Raw genomic sequence first — 25,870 nt, 5'->3', positions numbered from 1 at the left:
GGGATAACACTTAAGTGTAAGGTGTTTCCCCTCTGTGATTTGCTTCCATTTTATTCTGCTTTCTATAGGACATGTGGTGTGCATGCCTGAAGGGAGTCCCAGTCTATGTGTCTGGAAGAGAAACTGAATCTGTTTCTGAGCACTCTTTCAGGGTAAGCTTTTGCTATATAATAGTTATTCCTATTCTTTGTAAATTCATGCTGTTCAGATAGCTTTCTTGGTGCTGCTTTGTGAGAAGAATATATATATATATATATATATAAAATCTTATTTGCATTTGCTGCAGCCCAGCATGATATTCAGCTTCAGTACAAAGGAGTTTTTCATATTTGACTGTGAGGTGGTTGGATGATTGGGAAATAGAGCATTATGGAGGAAAGTCCTAGTGGCAACATTTTAGTCTTGAAAAAAGGAAAGTCAGTCACTGGCCTTACTGGTATATGAGGACACAGCTCACTTTTTCATTGCTGGTGGAAAAAGTGAGTCTTTTCTAGTACAGAAACAGCTGAAAGCAATGGTGGTTATCATCTAGTATAGTGATTGCAGGACCAGGCCAACCTGAGCTAAGTCATGTGCATGAGTAAGGACTTCTGTCACTGAAATGCAATGTACTAGGGTTTGGGTTTGCAGGATTTAAATACATGAATGTTGAGAAAAGAATTAGAGATGCCAAATTATGTGTGTTATGGGATGCAAACCAGCTGCTGTGGCTAAAGGAGATTGCAGTTTGCAATGTTGTCTGGCTACCATCCAAGTGTTTGTTCTTACCTAATTCTGCAAAGGTATTACTAATTATGCAAAATCTAAGTGGTGTCATCATAGAACTGGAAAGAAAGGACAGAAAAACACATTGTTATGTTGAACAGCAGTGTTCAGAAATTAGAGGACTGGTTAGGTTACATTAATACTGTCTCTATTAACGCAAGGATGGGGTCTTGCACATCTGTAATGCAAAAGCAGATGAAAATTATTGGTAATTATATGACAAAGTTATCATCCCAGGAGCAGAAAGTTGTCAGAGGGAGTACTTCTGGGGAAAACCCAAGAACTGTGTGTAAGTGTGCCACTGTAGCCTCTCAACAGCTTTCCTTAAAGAGACAACTCATTTTTAGGGGCCTGATGTCATTCCAGGTAATTAACTAGTGAAGCATGTACTGGCAGACTGCAAGCTCCACCTGAGATGAATATGAAGAACTGGCACACTAAGTAGAATAGAAGTAACTGGCAAGTAGAGGGCCTGAAACTGGGAAAGTTGGATCTGGCCTGCAGAAGTTTTTCTTTAGAAAATTGTCTGTCAAAGAGCTGGTGATAAATATGAAAAAATGAAAGTAAAACTCTGTGTGGTCACACTTATGGAGGGAGGAGGTGGAAAAGATAAGGCATTGATGAGGAGTGGTTGTCAGGCCTTGTGCCTGGAATAGTTGGTGCAGGGTTTTGAATATCTGGGCATCAAATAAAATGAAACTCTAGTGATAGTCTATTTAATTGATCTAATCCAGGGGTCCTCAAACTACGGCCCGCGGACCAGATATGGCCCCACAGGGTCCTCAATCCGGCCCCCGGTATTTACAGACACCCCCCCCCACCCCCCCCCGGGGTTGGAGGGGGAAACCAAGCAGCCGCAGATGACTGCCTGCCACTGCATCCGCGCGCCGGCCCCCTGGTTAAAAAGTTTGAGGAGCCCTGATCTAATCTATACAAAGCTCTTTGGCAGAAGATGGACAAGACAGACTAACTCCAGCCTTTAGACAGCACTGAAAATTGTCTAGCTAGAGTGAAATTTTTCATCATGTTCAATTGCATGCTTCAGGAAAACTTGCAAGGAAAAAGAATCTGATCCTGCTGGAGTATTTCTAAGCAGCAAGGGCAACTGTAGTGTCTGGAAAACAGAAAACCAAATTTTTCCCTTGGTCTTGGTCATCTTTCCCAGAAAACCTTATCTTTTCAAAAATGGTGTTGACAAGTTGTTATCAACACCCATATGAGGCCCCTGAAAGAAAAAAGTAGATTGTATCTGTATTTTTTTAAAACTATTTTAACTATCATTAATCTTAATAATAAATATAACCTTTTCATTCATCCAATTTTGACAGTATAGGACGAAAGCCTGTCTTAAACAAATAGGATTCCTTTCAACCCACATCAGTCCACAAAACTCTATAGAACTTACTGGAACCAAGCTATTTATATCAGTTGCATACATGCATGCTAAGTTATGAAGTTTTTATTTCAACTAATTCAGTGTCAGTTGTAGGCATTAAAAGCCCATAACTTATAGGAGACACAATGGACATCCAACAAGTTTGTCTTAAAGAATTACTTAAGTATTAACGTCTCCTTTCCAAGCTGTCCAAAGACTACACCATTACAGAAAACCCAAGGTTTGTTATTCAAGACAAGCAATTCCATTGCACCTTCAGAGACTCCACACCTTTGAACCACAATTGTCTTATGAATTGCAAGATACCCCCTTTTCTAATTCTGCTGACACAGCCTTATTTGCCAAGTTTTTTCCTTTTAAGCACCCTTAGAGTAACATTCCAAGCTATGAAGAATAAAACTTTTAAGCAAACTTGTGATCCATCTGAATACCAATGTATCTTGTAAATTTTCTACTCGTTTTGTTCTATTCCAGGAAGGCCATGCTTCCCTTGTGTAATTTTACAATACCTACAGGCAAATCAAAATCTTTTGTTCAGTAAACAAGAACATGTATGGCATGAAACAACGAGGCTGAATATCTAGCGCTTTTGTACAAGAGAGTTTGGTTCAACCACAGATTTTATTTTATAGTTCTTTTAATCCAAGTGATTTATCTAAATTCTATTCTAATTTCTTTAATGTTTAGTAAGGTACAGGTCCAAAAGTAACATTGGATTTATTCAGCAAACGAAGTAGTTCTTTAGGTATTCAGCTGAAGCAAGGACTACAGTCATGTTTACTAGAGTTATTTCTGTTAGGCATCCCAACAATGTGCCTCCAGGATAGGCTGCCTGTACATTACTGTCCATATGAACATGGCAGAGGTTTGAATTGTGCCCTGAATTCCAAGCAACATAGCAGGGGGAAGAGATGACAGGGCTAACAAATTTGGCTTTGACTTGAGGTTAGAATAAATTCTTCTAATATACATTAGGCACTAAAAATACTAGCTTCAGAAATCAACTGTGATGCATTTCAAGGCTAAATTTATGCTGAAGCTCCAAGAAAGCAGAATTTTATTCTATATACATCTGAGCTGCTTTGCAAAGGGCCTGCCCCTTGCACTGCCCTTGACATCGTCCTGATGGAGTCTTTCCCTTGGGAGTTACAGGTTTATCCTTCTTAGCCTGAATTTCAGAGAAGAATAACAGTTTGGGCTCTGCTCTCTACCGTATCTCTCAAACCTAATATTCCTTGCAGATACCTATAGATTTTTGGCTGTCACTTTTATATTAGTTTCTATAGGTTCAGCTGCAGCTGTACGACTGCCCTTTCATCCTGTGCTTATGAGGAGATAAAGATTACAAATATCTAGCTCTTTGTCACTGTGTGTCAGATCTCACTTCAGATACATGTAGCGGGCTAAGTGACCCATCTGCAGAGTTGGAACCATAGGATGAATTTTTGATAAATTTTGTGCTTCTGAAATGGAAAGAAGAGGTATAGTTTTCACAGGTTTAGGCAAAGGCAGGCACTGATCTAGTGTGTCCGTAATTACTGTCACTCAGAGAGACCTGAGGTTCCCTGGGAGATGAGAAATATACTCCAGTTTTATTATCTATCTTCTGGTGTCTTTGTGCTGTTGTGGGAAAGGAACAATGTGTGCATCATTTTCTGTAATGCAGTAGCCTGTATTGTTATAGCCTGCTTATAGATCTTACCATTTGCACAATCTTCAATTTAGACACAGAAAGGAAAGAAATTGTACTATTCATGTAACAGCATCATGTAGTACAGAATGAATTTTCTCTAAAAATCTAAAAGACAGGTGGATGATTGCTTAGAAAGACTAAAACACCTCCATAAATCAATAAGAAGGCGGCCATTGTTTAATGTATTGAGAGACAATAAGCATAAAAATAAAATTATGAGGTGAACCAGGTGCTTCTTTCCTTACATATGTTGCTTTTGATAGTATATTTCTTCTTTTGTTACTAGTTAGTCTTTTCACTATTCTTGGAAAATTCATGAATATTGAATGTCATGTAAAGTTATAATTGTAATATATGAATAAAGGAGTGCTGTGAGATAAAAGTGAAACTTAAAAAAGAGGGAGACAACAAGCTCTAGCACATGAAAGAAAAACATTTCTTTCCTGGGAGACAGGGTACAGAAATAAATATGTATCTAGCTGACATTTCTTTGTATCTTACTCAAACAGAATAAAACTAAAATTATCCCACATGCCTATAGGCTGCCCTGGTGTAAGGCACAGAAATGTAGAAGGGATTATTTCATATGTGCATTTTCATTTGCTTCCTTTCTAAGATACAAAAGCAGCTCATTCTAGTTGCTGAGAAATCATTTGGTAAAACAAATCCTTTAAAAATAGAAGACATTTCCACTTAAATATTTCTCAGACACTTCATGATATAAGTGGAGTACTTTAACCAGCGGCAAATCCAGCTGCTTAGACTGACCTTGGAAAAAAAAACCACAAACATTAACTGGTTGAAAATAAAAGTATAAATTGGGAAGAATAGCTATACATGAATTTTTCTCTTAGAACTGTCTATGCTGGAGCAACAGTATCAATATTGAAGGAAAGTATCGAGTAATAAAAAATTATTATTTTATAGTAGAGGTAAAACCTATGATCTTTCCTTTATACATAACTGTCAGCCTTTCTTTGCAACCTGGTGGCGAGATGAGTAAGAAAAAGATGAGTGATTTGTTAGGAACAGTCTAATTTGCTTAGTGATACATGCAGGAGCAAGGCTTGCAAGATCAAACATAATTCAAAGAAACTGTGAGATAAATGAGCCTTGTAAATTAATAATTGCACAATGTCCTACCCAACTTGACATTCAGTGGGAAAAAAAGCAATGATCATCACTTTTAAAGGAAACATCTGGAAGCATGGCTGCTGCTGTTTTGCTCCTGCAACCTCTTTGGTTTTTATAACACAACCTGATGATCAGATGATTTACTCAGGACACGAGAGGACTGTGTTCTCAGTTTTGAAACCCCATGTCTTCCACTTCCCCAGACAGTGCATTAACCACCACTGTGAGTGCTTTGATCCCCCTGTTTAAGATACCTTACTGTGTACCAAAAGATGTAAGCCGTGCAAGCCACAAGAGAGTATGACACTGTGGCCTAGAAATTAGATATGCTTGGATGGATTCAGACTTGCAGGGTTATGTCAGTTCTTACCTCAGAAGACTTGCTATGAAGCCTGGGAAAGTGCTAAATGCACTCATTGTCCCTTTTCTCTTCTATAATTTTAAAGAGAACTGGCTGCCTGTTCTTAACCAAAGACACTGGAATTTGGATGTTTCTGCTCATCTTCTAAGTTTTGGAAGTAATCTGAGTTCAGACTGACATAAGCCATTTTTTTTTTTTACCTCCAAGGTGTCTATTTTCCTTCCAGTACATCCTTTATAGAGAAACTGGTTTTGGGCAGTTGAATTCCTGCTCTTGAACGTTTAGGAAGTCACTGTGCCTATCTTCTTTGAATCTGTCCCAAAGTAATTTCAGGGAACTGCTGTCTTGTTCTTGCAAACCTAACTGGTTATTCTACTATCAGACATGTAGGTATAGTCAGAGCTCCCACATGTTGCAAAATTTTCTGTCTCAGGCCAGCTGCTTTGCCTATAGTCTCTATTTTTGAAATGTCTGGAGTTACAGGTAAAATAAAATTAGACAAGGTGATATGGTGAAAGCTTTATTACTTGTAACTTCCTTATGAAATCCGATTTGATCTTTCCCTGTAACCAGAAGATTTTGAAGCACTCATTTATATTTTGTTCAGCTCTTCTTTTGTGAATGTTGCTTCTCTACTGTGTAAATGTCGAGCAGGGAACTTACTCCCACTGAACTGCATGATTAAAAACAAGATTTCAGTGAAAAATGGTCTGCTGGAAAATACAGTAGGACAACTATGATCTACAGTGTTATTCAACTAGTAAGTACTGGTTCCCTATGGTGCAGTCTGCAGGAATTGTGAGTTCCTGCAAGGCTTCTATAAAGCAAAACAGATGCCTGTTTGTTCAAGAATGCTCAGTTGTTGTATGACCTGTCCTCACAAAGGCTGAAAAGGAGGAAAAATACAGCTGAGTTTTATGAAATTGTTAAAACAACAATTTCCTAACTTTTAAAACACAACTTAAAAAAATATACCTTTTTCTTGTTCAGTCAAGCACTATGATACTTTCTATTGGAAGCATAATTGTATACAGCGAATATAGCTGTCATCTGTATGTACTCTGATACAACTGCCTCATATTAACCTTTTATTTAGTCATATTAATTATAAAGGTGACATAGGTTATTAGTAAGATTATCTGCTTGATTGACAGTGGAGTTTTGCTTGAATGCTGAATATATGACATTGCCCTAAATTCTCTGACATTTGCAGCAAATAACTATCAATTTTAGTCAAGAAAGTTTCTGCTGTCAGATTCAGCCATTGCCCTCATACTGAAAGCCTGCTTTATATTAACGTCTGTCCACCACAATGAAAGATAGATCTGGCTTTCATATGCACCCTACAATTTTTTGTAAAAGCATACCATTATCCATACAACAAATAGTTCTGACATACTGACTGATAGATAATTACCTCCTCCTTTTCTTAGACAGTACTTTGTTTCAGTAAAAGAAGAAAAAACCCAAGAAACACTTTAATCAAATTATGTATGTTGTGTTTCTGATCTATAGTATATTTCAAATAATCCAATATGTTCATTCTATACACAGGAAATTATTTTCTGAAATATTTCATTTATTGATCTCAAAACTGTAAATCTAGATCTGACATTAAGATGGGTACTTATTCATCTACTTTTCCCCTGTCATTAGTTTTCACAAAATTCAGATTGCTGGAATCTTTGAAAGAATGCTTTGCTTTACTTTATTTCTGGTTTTCACATCATTAGGAGAATTTTTCTGCTAGAAATCTTTCCCAAAGTCCTCTCATTTTAAGTGGCAAAGGTGATTCCCAAATACTTCATATCACAAGGAAAATGAGAATTTAACGCATATGTGTGCCTTCCTCCTCACACATCCTGTGTTAGCTCAGATCATAGCATCAGACAGAACCTTTGGTTTTGTCTTTTTGTCTCTGTGCCTTGAAACGGCATAATGCTTTATGCTTTCCAGCCTCCTTTATGTTCTGAGGGAGATACGAAGGGAGATGATAAGTACAATATATGGTGGGTCAAGATAACAAAAGCTAATTTTATTTATTTCATATAAAAAGTATTGCTGTTAACTGAAAGATATTTCTGCAAAGCCTGTCTTGTCTAAGCTGGTTTTACCTTTTCCTCTGCCTTCCTTAGGATATTGCTGTATAATGCAAACAGAACTTTATGAACAGATTACTTAAAACACATGGAGTTGTAATTTCACTTTTTCTATTTAAATTCTAGTGTAGCACCATGTTTGGTCAAACTGTCACACCATCTTTGCACTAGAAAGCTATCAGGTCTTTTTCTGTGTTCTGCTGTGTGTTTTCAACATCAAGCTCTCTGTACTACTACAAATTCTTTTAAGCCTTGAGTCTTCAGAAGATGCTAGAATTTTTTCCAGTGTTATGGTTGATGGTCAGTTCATACTCATATTTTATCCCTAGCTAGGTGATACCTTGTATGGACTTCTTCCTCCTCATAATTCAAGGGCTCTACAGCCCTTCCCAAGATTTTCTGGGGAGGGTGTACCACTGATCTAGAGGTGCTGCTCCAGTTGAGGGGGTGAGGGCTGTATAAGTGAATATCCTATGTAGGTACATAGGCATAAGCATATATACTTATATGTGCTTTGCAATCTTTTACAGTTCTCCCTTGTAGTAAGCCCTTTCCCTAAGCCCTTCTAGGATGATCAGATAAAAAGTACAGATATGTAGGTGTAACATGTAGGCATGCTGAACAGCTAGGGCAAGAATCTGAAGACCAGGGACTCAGTGTGTATCATGTTCTTTCCAGCTTTTAAGGACACTGAGTTATTACAGATTTTAGGATATTCACATAAATCACACAATTAAGTTATTCTCATATTTCCTCTCTGCGCTCCTGTATTACTGTCCCCCTGTATATGTGAACACAGGGAAGACTTCATGGTGAATCCCAATACGCATAAATTTTGCATAAAGATAAACTGGCACTGGGTACTTAAATTTAGAGGTAACTTTAGATTTACACAAAACTGCTGATTTGCGGTACAAATAAGGATGGAAGAATCTCTTCCTTTGAAAATCATGTAAGTTTCATAGATTCTTTTGGTAAAATAGAGGATTCTTTCTTAAAAATTTATTCTTGTACCCTACAAGGGGTCTTTCTACCTCCTACATAGCTGTTGTAATCCTTGAAAAAGTATTTATATGATAATACATTACACAAACTTACAACTTTCCAGCTGCATTATACACGTTTGCACATCCATTGGAAAATTTTTGAGATCCATCGGACAGGACAGTATTAAAGTCAATCTGAAAGAACAGAAAAAAAGTATTAAAAATATACCACAAAATGCCATAGAACTGCACAGGAAGGATGCATGAAAACACTGGAAGCCATTAGAAATAGAAGAAAATAATTTTTTTCATTAGAAGACTCTCAAAAGGGATGTATATTAGCTGAACACATTTCACTTGCTCAGCCTAGGGTGGCTATGTGGAAAAAAATATTACAGACTTTCAGAAAACCAATTTTTTCAGTAGGGTTGCTTGACTTTATGAGAAGTCTAAAGGAATGCAACAACACCATGCTTTTTGTGCTACAGCAGAGTTATTGTACTGTTGAAGTATTTAAAATCCTTCACGTAAAATTTACCCAGATTTACATGAATTCCGTAACAGATGTCAGCTGCAAATCATGGTGGCAGAGTAATTTATGTGCTATTGTCCTAAAATAAGGTGCTTAAATTGTCAACTCAAAGGTTCAAGATAACATTTTATGATATTGATGGTAGGCTGAAATGTGCCTGTAATTTTGAACGGCAGCTGTGTTTCATGTTAGTCCTGATACTTCCTGTGAAATATTTTACAACCTCTTTTTGCAAAAGAGGCATTTTTACATTTTATCTCAATACAATAACTTAGAGTGATACTTCTCAGAGGAATGAGAAGTATATAAGAAGTAAAAACACACGTTTTCCCTCACTGGCAATATTTAGGTATCCATTCATCATTCAGGGTCATGACCGCACCTTTCTTCTTGCTAGAAAATACCCTGCCTGAAAATTTTGCCCCATATTCATTTGTCAGTTAGTTGATAGAATGTTCTCCAAAAACCTGAGAAGCTTGAGTTCAATCCCTTATGCATAAGGCTCTTCTAGAATGGCACTGCTCTAATCCCCTTCACCTTAAATACATTCCCCTGTTTTTGGCATTGGGGCTAAAGGGAAGTGGGCAGTAGATGGCAAGAATGGCTGTATATTTCTTTTACCCTACTTTTTCCTTCTCCAAAGCTTCTTGATTCTTTATTTCTATAACTTCTGTTTAGTCTGCCAGTGACAGAGTTACATGGGGAGAGTCCAAGGAGGGAACTCAGGCCAAGGCTTTATTTTCATTTTATTAAGAATGGTTCCAAACACAAAATCTATGTGGCTGGAGATATGGGAAGTCATTTCAGAGAAGCAGCACCTGGACCTTACTTTGTGCTTCAGTAAATATTTTAGTACTTTGTATTAAGTATTCATTGAATCACAAACTGGAAACTTATTATTTTCTTGTCTGAATTGTTCCAATGAAATTAGGGGAGGAGGAGATACCAGGGAATGAAAGAGAAAAGCAAATTTAGAAATCTTTTTTTTTTTTTTGCTTAATATCAGAACATTAACAGTTAGCATGTCTCCCCTCAACAAAAGCTCACGTGACTCAAATTCACATAACAACTCAACTAGATGCCAATTCTATGTTTCAGAAATTGTAATAGTTCTTAAATCATGGAAACATAAACTTTCTGCCTCCATAAAAAACACAGGAGTTACCTGGCATCTGCTTTCATCACAGTCAATGTTTCCTTTTATAACTTAATTATATTAAGCTATGTATAACTTAATATATATTATATAATATATAATAACATTATTTTTATTATATTATGTTATATATATAACTTAATATATATACACATATATATTTATAAAACTTATTCCTTTTATAACTTTATTATATTTCTCATGTTTGTTTCCCCCCATTTCATGTGACCATGAACTTGATCTCAATTCTATTGAAATTGCCATCCAAACATGCTTCAGTTGAGTGGTGGTGTCTATACTCTGTTGTATGTATCTGGAGGGAGAAGGGCAAGGAGAAGGAGTTATTCGGTTAGAGTGGAACAATTGCCAGTGCCTCTCAGGGTGACTCAGATGAGGGATAATTTATTTTAGCTCTACTTTCTACTTGGGTCTGGAGAAGGAATAATTTTTACTTGCTTTCCATCTGTTTCTAGTGACAGAGTGCATGTTGTGACACTGAAGAATTATTATGTTTCCAGATAGGCATACTAACGTCCTTTTGGATATGAAATGCCGATAGGAATTTTAACCCAACCTTTCTCCTCGTGTAAGCTTGACAAGACACTGCCCACCTGCGCTGGAAGGAGGGAGGAAGGAGGCTCCCTTGCCACTGACACATGCATGCAAGTCACATATTATCTTAGTGCACAAATTGTTTCACAGATTCCTCATGTCTCTTCAAAAAGTCCAATTACCTGTTAATGCAGTGTTGTAAAAGTACACAAAACAAACCACTAAATGGACAAGAGGTAAATTTATTTTGAAAAATGTAAAATTTTGCATAGGTAGGTCACTGTATTAATACCAAATCTGTATCATGCCTAATAGGGCATTAGCATTCTTATATCCAATGTGTTTCTCATTAGGTTTTTTAAAATAGTGGTAAAATGCCTACTAACGTCTGCATTAAAGTGAGGAGAAGTAGGATAACTAGATTTTGTCAATACTTATGATTGCTGCTTACAGCTTCTTAAACCCTTCAAAAGTTTACTTTCCACTTTTCTTTCCATCTCCAGCAGTACGTGAACTATTCTTTAAATGTCATGCTTCCTCAAATAGGTCATGTTTCCATGTTGAAGTGCAAATGCAATATCCAAAAAGGCGAAAAAGAAAAAAACATGATGTTGGAGGCTACAGTGTGTGAAACTCATACATAGGCCAGCTCAGGTTATAATACTCCAGGATTATTTGCTCTGTGAAGTGTCCTATGTACTCTAGGCTCAGTATCTGTACTCGAAAGTAGGAAAGATACTTTTCGTGTTATTTTTACTACATGCATGACTGGTGAAGGATCATTTTCTATTTGGTATTAACAGTGAAAAGTAATGATGATAAAGTTCTGTATTCAAAACTCACAACTACTTTAGTGATAGTTCTGCATGACTAACAACTGAAGATACTCATTAGAAATTCTTAGGTACACTTTTGAGTTTCTATCTGAAAAAAAAAATCATTTGATTAGAGGCTCACCTGATGGAGTAAAGTACATTTCCATTTTTGAAAATTCGCAACAACTTATTATCTGTTGTAACTTCATGAAAGTTGGCACCTTTTTCGTTGGCAAAGAACAAATCAGGTTTCCAAATTGAATCCAGCATGGATGGATCTAAGTCTAAAGAGTCATCTGGATATTCGCTGTATGCAAGGCGGGGATCGTTCCAATTCTGACGGAGAAAGATGTTCACTCGGTAATCCTGAATGAAAAAGAAAACAAACAAAGCTTTATCAAGCATAGGGATTTACCTTTTATGTCATTTCTTAGCCATGTAATCCCCTGTCCATCTGTGGATGACAAAAGAATTACTTAGCTGAATGCTGGCATGATACCTATTTGTATTAGTGGGGACACAATGGATAAGAATAAAGATGCATTTCAAGGCAACTGAAAAAATCCCAAGCGAAGGAAATCCATCCTCCATGTACAGTTCATATAACTCCATATAATTCTACTGCTACAGTAGCTTTCTCTTGATTTCAAAATGAGAGAAGCATAAAAAGAGTTTTTTGGAGTTACCTTTTTCTGCCCAGCTCCTGGTGGGGACACTCCCACTTCCCTCTCTCTGGCAGTGAGAATCTGTCCCACTGTAAGGGAAGTTAAATTAATCTTTTTTTTCTCTCCCTATTTTAGACCCACCACTTAGACTTTCTGTGCCTCTGTTCCCTATTGAAAATTGCGTGAGCTGTAACTTGCCATACAGCTAGCTGAGGAGGGATGTTCCTCCTCTTCAATTATGGTGGACATGATGTAAGTCCTTTTGGTAAATTATCTTAGGTACAAGTGGAGTCACCCTAATGCCTAGACAGTCATGTCTTAATCAAGGGTACTTTTACAGAAAAGAGCAGCATGCTTCAAACCTCTGGAAATCATTTTGGAGTCATATATATTCTCAGTCAAAGACAATGTTGTATTTATGGCTGCACATTTTCTTAAAACTTTACCACTGAAAGATGAAAATATTTGTTTTTCAATAAAAGTGAATATAATATATATATAACATACACAATGTTATACAAGTGTAATAGCATCTATTACACTTCTGAATGTAATAGAAGTAAATAACATCACTTGTTTGTTGTTAAAAAAGAATAAAAATTTTCAAAAGAAAACTCTGAGTCAGAACAGAAAATGGTCTTCAAGGCTGAGCAATACAAGTTGGCCAATAACTATGAGTAGTAGTGGTTATTAGTGGTTAGGATAACCAGTTAAAACCCCACTGGTCTAGAAATTGTGGGTACTGTTAAAAATCCAGTGTTGTATCAATATTTGGTCTTATGAAACTCGGAACATCCAGCCATACAGTTGTGAGAATCATGCTAACAGACATAATAAATGACAACAGGAACCTCAAAATGCAACATTTACGCATGAGAAATATGCATTTTTATACCTTCAGCATCCTGCTGTTTTGGTTATTTTAATTACTCAGTTTGAATAAGGGTAGGCAAAAACACTAAAAACATGCTTACCAAGCATTTGTTGCTTGATAATCAGAAAATACTGCATATCATATAGAGAAAGTTCTAGTAGAGGATTTTATATTTGTATAACCTTATACATTTTCAAGACAAAGCCAGTAAGTGGAAAACACCTGGAGAGTGAAATTAATTCAGATTATTGTTTTCAGCAGACATGAAAAAGGCTCTCTGGCTAAATGGAAGCATAAAACATTAATGCCAGGTAGAAAAAGCTTAGGATTTGTTAATCGAGTGGGGTTTTTTTTTCCCCAATCGTTAATTACTTTAACCTCCCTTTCAGCAAAGGACTGAAGTAAATTTCCCTTTCTTCTTCATCATGGCTAGTGACAGCCTCAAGATCCATAAAACATTCTTAAGAGAAGCTGTTGGTATTTTTGATAATTAGCACCATGGCATGATGAAAGCAGAGGCAGGGATTTGTACTTTACAGATGTAGAAACAAGCTGGTGCTTTTTTTTTTTTTTTTTCTTTTTTTCCCCTACCTCCAAAGTAAGGCAAAACCCTTAGACCAGCTAGTGCCTCAGTGTTCATAAAACTGAGTTTTTGGTGTCTTCCTTGCAGCGTGTGGACATAATACACCCTGAAACACCTTTATTTCTTTGGTTGATATCCTAAATACCACATAGTACTGGTTCTCTTTCTACATGCCTGTGTAAAATCGAAAGACCAGGAAGAAGTGGGATGTGGGATCTGTGATGGCTCTAGTGCCTGCCCCAACATGTGGAACCCTTGCATGGAAGGAAACATTAGCTGTAAACCTGGGGCGCACTGGGTGGGAGCACTGCAGCTCTCAGGACTTCATCTGCACTTCAGCCAAACCCAAGCTTTACCTTTTAGTTTGTATAACCTGAAATTGAAGTATGTCTATTTGGTTTACTTTTCTCTGTAGAATATGATGAGCTTATGAATGGGATTGCTTATAGAGTATAGGACTTCTCATATGTGTAAGACAGAACAAATGAAAAATGCATAGGAGAAAATTGAAATGAAAATGGAAAATGGAGGCAGACAAATAGAGGAATCTGTTCTAGGTTATATTAAGCTACTCTATATGTCAGTTTGCCTAAAGATTATCATTTTAAACTGTTTGCAGCTTTTAAGATTAAAAAAATCCCAGTTAAATTTTTCATTGAAGCAATTGAAGCTATTTTCATGGTTTTCTCCCCTGAGAATTCTGACTTAAATTGGCTCTCATTATTTACTAAAAAAAAAATATCCTAATATATCAAAAGGAAAGAGATACATTTGACTGCTAATGTATGAAGGGCAAGTATTTGTCATCTGAGTTTATGCTCACACAATGCTCACATATAAGAAGCATAAGGCTTAACTGCTTTAAACAGGTAGCGTTGTTTAATGCAAACACAGAGACCAGAATTAAACTGCCAGAATTAATATTTTTTTTTCCTGCAAGAGGATTACTATTCTCACGTGTTACTTGCCTGGAGGGGTAACTTCTCACTCAGATAACTGTGTTGGGGAGCTTCCTTGAGGGGAGAGAGAAATCATCATTTAAATTGTGGTGACTTCTGCAGCCACTTCTATAACCTCAAGGCTGCCATCATCTGAACAGCTGCTGTACCCTGGCCCTACAGAATGAGATTGCTTTATGGGTCTACACTTACTCTATCATCCTTCCAAACCCTTAGCCACAGGGTGAACTTTCTTAGAGGGTCAGGATACTGTTCATCTGCTTCATGGGGCTCAAAAGACAAACAAAAAAAAATATTGGGAGATCAGGCAATTGTTTTTTGCTGTCCATGGCAAGGCTGAGGTCATTATGGACTCCAGTACTAACTTTTCCAGCAGACAATGAAATTTGAAATACTTACCAAATATGTTAATTTGTTCTTCATTATACCAACACAGATAAAGCTATATTGCTATAGCATACAGAATAAAGCTAGACCACTTTTGTACAAAACCTCAAGATATTGATTGCTTCTCACTGGTTTCTTTAATGCATTTTTAATATGCCTTCCATATGTGGAATCCTTCTAGATATAAGAGAGAGATATCAAAACAAATTTCCAAAATTTGTCCTGCATTTAAACATTGCGTATCACCTTCCCTCATCATTTTTGAATGCTGTCATTTGAACCAAATCATCACTTTTTTATGCATAAATGAATAATCTTCCAGAACTTTACCTGTGGCAGTTCCAAATACTATCATAATTTTGACTAATACATTCATCTGAAGTGAAATCTAGAATTGTCTTTTGCATAATGTAGTCAAATGATTCTTGCTTTATTGGTTCTAGCTTACTGTAAAATTTTAACATGAAAATCTTATGGACTTCCCAAGAACACTGCCAAGAGTAAATTTAAATGCTCTATAAGAAATATTGTTCTTGTGAAGAATTATTTTTAATCTGATAACTATGGCACTTTGTTGTAATGAAAGCTGGATGTGATCATCTGTTCCTAAGAAGGTATCATGGATGTACTGGAAAGAGCTGCTCACGTGAAGGCTGAAGCGAGGAATGAAAATTAGCAGGGTGACCTGATGTAAAAGTCAGGCAGAACTAGAGAAATCTATGAGACTTGGGGGGGGGGGAAGGAATAATTTATATGGTTTAAGTATATGTTACAAAGGAGACAATATGTATAAGGAAGAATAAGACCCAAGGAAATCCTGGCCTAAAAAAGTAACCAATGTCTTGAAGAGCCACTTCAAAATATGTATAATTTTGCAACCACGGTGGGCTATCCACTGTGGGCTATTTGTTCTATTGAATTTATCACCCCATAGGGAATGAGACTATTTGGTCATATGTGTGTGTGTGTTATCATTCTTCCCCCTCTATCCTTGCCCCCCCCCAAAAAAAAACAAAACAACAAAGGGAAAAAAAAAGGTATCACATGTTGAGTTGTTTGTGAAACAGTATTAGTAATTTCAGATTTGAGCACAACATCCTCAGTACACCAACCTAAAAAGGAATGTTGTAGAGTATATGTCACTTCATTTTCCATTTTGTTTCTTGGCTAAACAAAAAACATATTTAGCCTTCATTTTTCAAAATATTATGGCTGCCTTATGCATTTTATCTTCAATATACTTTGACTTCTTAATCTTGTAATTTGTTAAATAGGATGCTTGCAACAGGCTAATTAAAAGCCTTGGAAATTTTATCTTTAATATTTTAATTTTGATGTAATGCTGTGTAAAAAAAATGTTAGACTTAAGGCAAACTGCACAATTGGAAGATAAAATGGAAAACTAAGCAGAAAATGGTTATTTTCTGAACCAGATGAGTGCTGCACAATCCAGTACAGTACTAAAGTTGTTACTGTTACGGAACAACAGTAAAAACATAATACTAACTTATTTAATTTTCACTTTCTAAGAAAGTTTTCCTCTTGTAACATATGATTTTCTGGTTTACCATAGCTGGAATTATTTAAAATTCTTTTACTTTAGAGAAACATTAGAGAAAATTTCACAAAAATTGAAGGAAGATTTTGGCTTTTGTTATACGAGTACAAAGGTAAGTACCATGTAGGGACTTGACCATTACAGGTTGTTATAGTTCTTTTCTCTCTCAGGTTTGATTTCTTTTTCTAATTGCAGTACGTGAAAAGCTACGATGTTACAGAATATATTAATAGTTTTACTTTTTATTGGTGAGATTTTATAAAGTTGCTGTCTTAGTCTCTGAAAAACATGCAACTTTACATGCTTTTTATTGCTGCCTTGATTAGTATAATTAGACAGGATGCCCTGTGGCATAATAGTACATTGTGGTAATAACATCTTTCCATTTTAAATTCGTTCACTAGCCCTAAGCACTATGGCTGCACTTTAGGTAAGCTAATTACTTTGGATAAATTGATGGAGTATCCTTGGTTTTGCTTTACATATCTGGAAATTTCAGACCAAAAGCTATTCAGCTAATGTTTTCAATATGCCTTTGATTAAATATCCATAGTATAGAAACTCAAGTATTTAAATTTAAGTAAGCCTCCTAAATTGGTAAATCATTTTCTATCCAGGTTACTGATGTCATTGCAAAATAAAACTAGAGGACCCTTGAAATTCATGCTGACATTTGAGAAATGTGAATATAGTTTGTGTGATCTGAAGGATTGCCCTGTATTCCCTCATGCTTAATAGTTGGAATTCCATAATGACTGAGGTTCTTTACCGTGCAGACTCATTTGAAGTCATGTATGTTCAGAAAAAGAATATACAGAAGAAGGTGCAGAAAAGGATAATATAGGGCTAGGACAGGTTAGCCAGTTCTGTGAAAGTAAACAGGAAAGGTTTGTTTTCTTTAAACTGGTAATAAAAAGGACTTGTATTATGACTTGATTGCTATCCATAGATATATCAAAGGGTAAATACTAGAGGGAGAAAACATTTTAAATCTAAGCACAAAAGCATCCTTAATTATCAATAAATTTAGGCTGGACTGAAATGGCTGATCTTTTTGCTTATCCTGTTAATAGACACTGGTGATCTTTTCACTGGCATGATTTGTTGTTGCATATAATGGGACTCTTCTTTATTTTTTATTGTGTCTTTACCTTATTACAAGTTTGAACTGCAGCAAGGATGCTGCATGTATCTATGCTGTATGACTGTTCAATTAATGAGTGGAAAAAAATTGCAACAGACTCCGTGCTCCACCATTAACTGTAACTCATTAATCTGTCAGAGATTTACCATAGCAGCTAAAGAGAAATTAACTGAGATTTAAATTGATTGCTGAGTACTTAACTTTAATTGACACATCACATCTGTGTCAGAGTACCAAGAACTGACTAATGCCAAATATCCCTTAAGAACATGCTTTTCTGTACTGAATAGCTGTAGGGCATTCATTACAAGAAACAATGTAGATACGCTGTTGATTGTGATAAAGAGTTTGTATGACGCACAGAATCCTTCGTGGTGATCTGTCCCTGGATAATTCCATAGGTGGAAGCTCTCGTTCCAGAACTGATTTTAGCAGTGGGTGAAACTAAGTATGACCTTATTGTTCTCATCTGGAATTACAGAACCCAAATAGGCTGGTAGACACTGCAGTATTGCACCACTCTCTCAGTAAGAAGCAGCTTTGTGAATTTTTCAGAACCACATGATTCCTCCCTGAGAAAGAAATCTTTTCATCCATGGGCCTTAAGAGAAAGCTTTCCTCTTGCGAGTTTTCTTTCTAATCCTGTGACTCTTGCAATTTTGCTGTATAAGGACAAGTATGCAGTTCCATACAGGAAGTCACGGAAAATTTTCCTGTCAAGTCCTGCCTCAAGTTAGTTGGCTAAGCACTTTGTTGGTGATTAGGATCCCTAGATTTGAGCCCTTGCAGGCTGAGGATGAGCAGTAAGGCCTGTTTGGTTCCTGGATAAAAGCTCTAATCCTAGATGGTTTGAAAATCATGGGTGATCTTACCCACTCCATTAAGTAGGACAGGCCAGATGGTTTGGGGATTTTGGTGAGGGCTACTTGCCTCTGATCTCAGGAAGCTTTAGAAAATTATTTCAGCTATTCAGAAAAGATTGCTTTGATGGATTTTGGATGAAGAGCTCTTTCTTTGTCTATGAAAGTATAAAAGCAGATTTTAAGGTGTTCATTAATATTTTTAATCTTTCTGGGTTTTTTGTTTCTTTGGGTTGGTATTTTGTTTGGTTTTGTTGGTTTCTCTTAGGCTTCTGAACTATGAGGTATGGAGGTAGGTATTCTGGGAATAGTTTTGTGAATGTTTTATTTAAATTTTTCCCAATTCATTTGCAGAGTTTGACTCCAGTAAGTGCCCAGCAGCACTCAAATTGAAGACAATAGATCTAGAAGTTAGCAAAGAACTAGCTAAGACCAGGACTTCAAAATTGCTACTTGTAATATCAGATATCTCAGATTCCCTTACAAAATCAAAATTCAGAGTTCAGCAAATAAGTATATACACTAATTGTGCACCAGGTGCTCTTCCTAGCTGTGTGACCTGCTTTCATAACCTTGGATTCCGAGGTATGGCCTCTGTTAATGTTCTTCCTGGAACAGATGAATGTAGCTTGCTTTTCTTCTGGGTTGAATAATATCTCATTTACCATTACTGCTAATGGTTTGAAGGATAAGAACTGGTCTCACTACTTTAGTTCAGTCTTTCCCGTCCTGTCGGTATGGGGTCACTTGTAGGACACTTATTAGTACAGAGCTACAAGTTTTTGTCATTCAACCCATAGCTAAAAAACAGGAATATAGTCGGTAGTTTCTGTGAGGACTCCTTAATTTTTAGCTTCTAACTGTCTTGTCTTTATTACAAAAAATTAAAAAATCTTTTGAATTCAACAGTGTGCTACAAAATGTACTGATTTTCCATAGATTTTAGAGTGGAAACATTGTAAAATGGATAGGTGTAGTTAATTTTAGTATTGGATATTTTTCTGGTTTATCAGTAGCACTGGCTGGATTTTAATTTCTGTACTCACAAATAATCATCATATCAAAAGTGAAAGCTAGTTAAGGGTGTTTACTCTTAAAAAATGAATTAAGCACAGTACTGACATACTGTATAATGTTTGTCACAGCTCTTACTAGAATATTTATTAATTGAAGATTGAATACACTATTCCCATTCTTAATGGAAGTTGTTTGTTCCCAACTCCTAATGCATTACACTAAAACCACATTTTGCAACCTGTTCAATGTAATTGCTTTTTTAAGCTTTAGCTCAGGGGCTTTTAAGATGTTTGCACTTTCAAGCAGTAGTATAAAGGATTAGATGAAAATGGACATGACAATTACATGAACAAACATCATGCACTAAGCCTCTGTCTTCGCTGATCTTTGCTATGTTCTCAGTTGACAAAAGATTCTGGACTTTTTTTTCTGCAGGCAAATGATGTGTCCCTGAAGATGTTTTTGCTCTGACAGCAGAAGGTATTTCTTGCTAAGTGAAAAGCTGGTTCTTTTCTGATATTCATTTCTTCAGATGAATTTTTGGTGCTATATGTTCCATGTTGTTATTAATACATTTTGTATTAGCATTTCAAATATGACTGGTTTCAATGAGTGACTGAATGGACTAATAGTAGAAATCTTTATTGAAAACATGAATTTGAAACTGTCCTCTGTTTCATCTCCTCAGGGAAATATAACCAATTAGATCAAATAGGAATTTGGGAATTCCATACTAACTTTCCCTGCAGCCTTTCTTGTGTTGGTAGGTAAATATGATGTTGCCTAGAATAGGGTAAATAGGGTAAAATAAAAGGTAAAGCTGAACTAGCTCAAGTCCAGAAGCAGGGCCTGCTATCTCCAGCAGCTTAAACAACTGCTAAAATTTGCTGTGGGAAGGGATAGATCTCTAACTTTAAACAAACTTGATTAGATATGAGTTGCCTTTAAATGTATTGATACGCATGAAGCACACCAAGAAATATGTCAGGAAAATCATGTTGTTTTAGAGGTTCTACCACTGATGACACAGCAACACATAAACGTTAATGTGTATTTGAACTGTACCAGTACTGAGAAGAAAGGGAACAACTTGTCTACACAAAGACATCTAATGGTGTTTGAAAAACTGCCTTGCAGCTGCTGGTTCAGAAAGATGCACATCTTCTGCAATCCTATGATATCTCTACCAGCCTAGATGATGCAAGGCCTCTTAGGGATTATTAAGGCCATCTCTAAAAACACTAAATGCACTTAGGCAACTAAATAAAACTTAAACCAGGCACAAAATCCATCCAGTATCCATTTGCTAACCTGCTCCTTTCATGGAGAAATTAATTTTGTGAACTAATGCTACTCTAGATGAGTAGCAAGAGAGAAAGAAGAAAAGTCAAGTCGATGGGCTTCCTCTAGGTCCGTGATGAAGGTGGTGGCAGTAGACGTTACTCATTGAAGAGCCAATCCTAAACTTATTTTGATAGATCTCAAATACTGTGATTTGTAATACTACAGTCATACCGGAACAGTAGTCACAGGCACAAATCTGAAACATTTTCCCTACATCTTGCTAAGCTGGGAAATGGTCTTGTTATACTGCAAGGTCTAGTATAAACATTTTAAAATTGCAGTAAAATTATCCAAAATGAAGACTTAAGCAGTGTAAAGTATAAACACATATTTGAAAACTGTTGTTATATACAGATATATATGTATTATGTATTATATATAATATACATAATATCAAGTCATGCAATTTATGTATTTTATATATTCAGTTTTCTGAAACGGTAGTCAGTTTCACAGTGTTCATAAAAATAAGGAAAACTATATTGCAAAAGAGGGAACTAATAAAGACTGACTAGAAACATCAAATTTTCAGTATTTTATCCCTTCAGTCCTACTAGGAGTCAGGTAGCTAAGCTCTCATTCAATTTAAATCTATAAAAGAAGATAGAAGAACTAAAAAGAAGGTTGTGAAAGATCCCACATATTGTAGCACACAATGTTTGTAGTTGGATAGTACAATGAAGAAATCTTCTTTAACTCATCCTGTTATGTCAATAACCTAGCTTTCATAGGTTAATATATATTTACATTTTGGAAATCTATAAACCGAGAAAGAAATTAGTGACTAAAAGATTAGGCAATGTAAAGACTGGTTATTTTTTAAAACAAAGGAATAAATTCAGATTCCCCAGAAATGCTTTTGAAGACTATTATTTTGTCATTAAAAACAGTTAAAGAAGAAATAGTGAATACATACTTTTCCTCAGTTCTGTGTATTCAATATATTTATATTTTAACGCACCTTCAGTTTCTTCATATGGTTATAAAGCATTTGATCAATATCTGTTCACACTGGCTCACAGTTTCTGACAAGAAATGCCTTGAGGAGATGAGGGGATTTTTTTTTTTCTTGGAAAGAAAGAGATGGGATTAAATTTGCTCCCAGGGTCATGTTTTGTAGGGGCTTGCAAACTGGGACCTTTCCAAACTGTGGAGAAGGCTGCAGCTAGAGCGAGCTGTTTGTTGTTGGCTTTGCTGTGTCAAAAGCCCAGTATGAAGTTGCTGAGAAAGTAAAAGCCTCTGCAAGCTGGAGCACTAGGAGCAGAGGAGCAGGTGCCTGTGAGCTGGGTTTACGTGCAATTTGGAGAGAGGGAGGAAGGTGACAATCTGTTGATTCCTGCATAGAGACATCTGTCTGGTCAGTTTAGAGGCAGGGTAGTGCTTCCTGGGTAAGATAGTTGACGAGCTGAAGGGACAAAAGAAAGTGCTTGGGAAAATGAACATGCAGCACCCAATTCTATGCTGTAGAGTGTGACTGAGCCTGCTGAGGACTATAAGTGGTGAGACAGATCCTGAAGTCATAAGGGTTATTATGTGCAGTTGAAGAAACCAAACTGTCTCAGAGATGCCATGTTTTACTGTTGTGTAAATTGGCATTAGAATCTAGAAGGATTTGGGGGACAAGGGGGGGGAAGAGTTCTGGCACCATTGTTATAATGCCAGTAATAACATAGGACAGGGCATATTGGTAAAAAAATGCGTGACAGCCCACACCTTGCTGTGATTATATTGACTTTCAAAGAAAATTAAAGCCTGAATCACAGTCTCATAATACTCTTGTTCTACTAGCTGTTAATGACCGTATTTGATATCATCTGTCTGTTCTTTTTGGAAAAGGAAAAAGGCTATGTAGAAAAGAGATTCTTATAAGTTCTTTTGATAAGCTGTATAATTTTACTGTTTAATTTTAAAGTATTTTAAAATGTTTTCAACTTTTTTGGATGTGATTTAGAACATATATTTGCAGTTTGGGTATGACATATAAAAAAATTGAGTGCACAGCTCTTTCATGCTGAGTAATTACTTTGGCTATTGTAATTAAAAATGCACACCCAGAGTGCATGAAGTACGAAGTATTAAGAACAGGATGAAGACACAAGAGCAGAACTGAATTTTTAAATTATGCCAAAATAACTTGAACTTATTCAAGGAAAGAATTTCAAGGTTAATGCTTCATGTAAAGTGTTTGTACTGGAGAACTCTTCCAGTACATATTTATTATTTAACCATTTGGGTTTTAGACAGCATTAGAACAGGTGATGAATTAGATTATAAAGCAAAATTATCTGCCATAGCAAGGGCTTGCACTGATGATGTAGGAGGCCCCTTCAAGTCTTCTGTTCCTAATAATTGCAATATGTGATTGTGGGGAAAAGGAAAATATGGTGTCTTTAAATTGAGCTGTTCAACTTTCTGTGTTGTACAAACTGTTTTGCAAAGTCTTTAAGAATGTTTCTTGAAATGGACCAGAGAGAATGAGAAAATTATTTGCCATAGTAGGTCTGGAAGAGCTGATTATAACACCTATCCTGGTGAATATTTTTCTATTTTAGATAAAACAGGTAAATTACTCCTAGGCTTAGAGTACTAAGGCAACAGCAGGCTTGGATTCAGGCTTTTCTTTAAATGAGGTAAAAAATACTTGAAGCTAGGTTTTCCTTAATATAAGGAAGGATATAAAAAATCTGTTGCCCAGCACACAACTGTCAGACTACTGCTGCTGCCTGTTCCCTAGACCCATGAAACAATCTCCGATTGATGTGTTCTATGTCATTTGCAGAATTTGGTATACCTGAAGTAGGTATAGATGTATACCTGATTGGTATTTCTCCCAGGAGTAGGAAGTCAAAGCAGAAGATACTGTGTGTATCTGGTGGTAGCTAAGGAGTTTGTGGATGTGCAGCTTGAATGAGTGGATACAGGCACTCAGCTTTCAGCCCTAGGCCTGAGGTACTGGGGTATTTTCCATGTTTTGTGTGACAGCTGGGACTATAAACTGTTGGTTGTTTTTCAAGAAGAATCTTGGAGATTTTATTCAACATTTAACATTTTATTGTTGCTACTGTTCATTAAAGAAAACATTTCTTTGTGGATTTATGTATTGTCAAAAAGTACCAAAGTATTTAAGCATGTAGTCTTAGTCTTTTGTTAAATTGAATGACAAAAACCTGCTAAAATGTTGGAAGTGAAGCTGATCGGTGTTTGCTTTTTAAAAATCTGCATGCAGTTCTCTTAAATTAACTTTATTTATAGGTATGGAACTGCATTTTCAGGCACCACAAAAATAGGATCAGAAAAGAGCAGTCTGCTTTGAAATAAGAAAATCTGGTTTTAGTCTCTACCTGCAGCTTTTCTATATTAACTCAGACTGCCTGTCTTCTGCATGTATAATAGTCTGGAAACACTGTTATTGCATGTTGGGAAACCTGAGAGATTACCTCTTGTCTGTTGACAATAAGTAATAAAAGTTATGTCTAGAAACCCCATAGGTCTGAAATTAGTCATAATTTGCCCTTATAGATGGGTATTAAGATCTGGATGATTTGTTTTATCAGTAGTGAAAGTTAAATGGTACCAGCAGTCTTTATTTCTGGCTTAGTTATTTATTCTGCATATGGCGTAAAGATACCATTGAATTTCAGCTCCAGGTTCCAGAAAATGTTACAGAACTTGGCTGGTCTCAGCCACCAAGCCTTGCTATAAAACCTATTCCAATTCCTCTTCTTTCCAAAAATCTTGAAATAAGTTATGGGTCACAAGCACAAAAATCAATCCAGATTACAAATCAGGACAACTGAAATAGGAATGTTAGTATTTAATTGCAGAATCCTTCCAGTATATTGTGTTTCTAGATTCTGCCTTAAAGGTATCTGTGTTTGCAAAAGGACCACACCTTTATTGTTTGTGCCCATTACATGGCTGCTGTCAGTGAAAACTGTCAGTTTGAACTTCTGCTTTACTGTAGATACTTGTTATTATATTTTCAGACCTATGACTTGTTCATTGTCGGAATATAGTCCTTTTGAGTTCTTTCATCACTTTTAAATTTCCATTAATACTGCAAATGCACATTGAACAACTGAGTCGGATCCTCTGTGACAGTACTTTCATCTAAAGGTATTGAAAATGACTGAAACTTTTCAAGCAGCTTTTCATCATTACAGTATCACTTATTCTAGACTAACTTCACAGCCAATCTAAAGATGTTGACTGCATGAAATATTTTCTTTTTTTCATAAAGGAAGTTTCAGTTCTTTATAAATGATTGAAAGGCTATCTAGAAATGGCAGTTTTTCAGACCTGAAAACAAGACCTTGCTGTTTTTGTAATATTTTCTCAGACAAATGCATTCTGTTGTTAGGTAAGGTTGCACTATATCTCAAGCTTTCAAGCAGAATTTGGCCTCAGGATGCTATCTAAAATAAACCTGAAACTTGGTCTTCAGTTGGTTTGTTTCTCTATTGGTGACAAGCAAGAAAGATTAACCTAATGTTTAATAAAACAAGACTATTTGTTCATATTTTACTGATGAGTCTATTCATAGTTTATATTTCTGTTTTTCTGTACATCCGTGTTGAATATACTGGCTTTCAAACATATGAAATATGTGGGAACCATCCCTATAACCAACCCCTTTTTTTCAATTAACATAATCACACTCTGATAACCAAGGAACAAACACTACTGCTCCCTAATAACTCACTGCAGCGTTGCTTCTGAAAACAGTTTTAAAACCACTGGCTTGAAGGGCCAAGGAAAGAAGCCTGCCACCAGCTTCTGCGGAGGTCATCAACTGCAGCAAAGGCAAAGCTTCTGACTATTTTTAAAATTCAATTTAATCAGCCATTTTTGCTAGTTCAAACCTAAACCGAACATAAGTCAAAACTATTTTCTTCAGTGCAAAACTCATTTGCTGCCCAGGCTCCTGGAATTTAATTATGGAATGATCCAACCCAAACCTTTTCTTTTCTGAATTATTTATAAATCATGA

The 25,870-nt window shown here is 36.2% G+C and overlaps 1 protein-coding gene across 4 annotated transcripts in view; it reads right to left on the bottom strand.

The window, feature by feature from the left end:
* GLRA3 (glycine receptor alpha 3) overlaps positions 1–25,870 on the bottom strand; it is a 91,065-nt gene that overhangs the window by 31,449 nt on the left and 33,746 nt on the right. For all 4 annotated transcript variants that reach the window (XM_055700851.1, XM_055700852.1, XM_055700853.1 and 1 more), the window contains exons 4-5: positions 11,632–11,855; positions 8,547–8,629 (exon numbers count right to left, since the gene is read on the bottom strand). In XM_055700851.1, coding sequence (XP_055556826.1) covers positions 8,547–8,629; positions 11,632–11,855 — 307 coding nt within the window. The remainder of the gene's footprint in view (positions 1–8,546; positions 8,630–11,631; positions 11,856–25,870) is intronic.

Source organism: Falco cherrug, chromosome 1 (genome assembly GCF_023634085.1).
Source record: "Falco cherrug isolate bFalChe1 chromosome 1, bFalChe1.pri, whole genome shotgun sequence".
Taxonomy (NCBI): domain Eukaryota; kingdom Metazoa; phylum Chordata; class Aves; order Falconiformes; family Falconidae; genus Falco; species Falco cherrug.
Note: the sequence above shows the minus strand (reverse complement) of the source record. Positions and strands in the feature narration are given on the sequence as shown.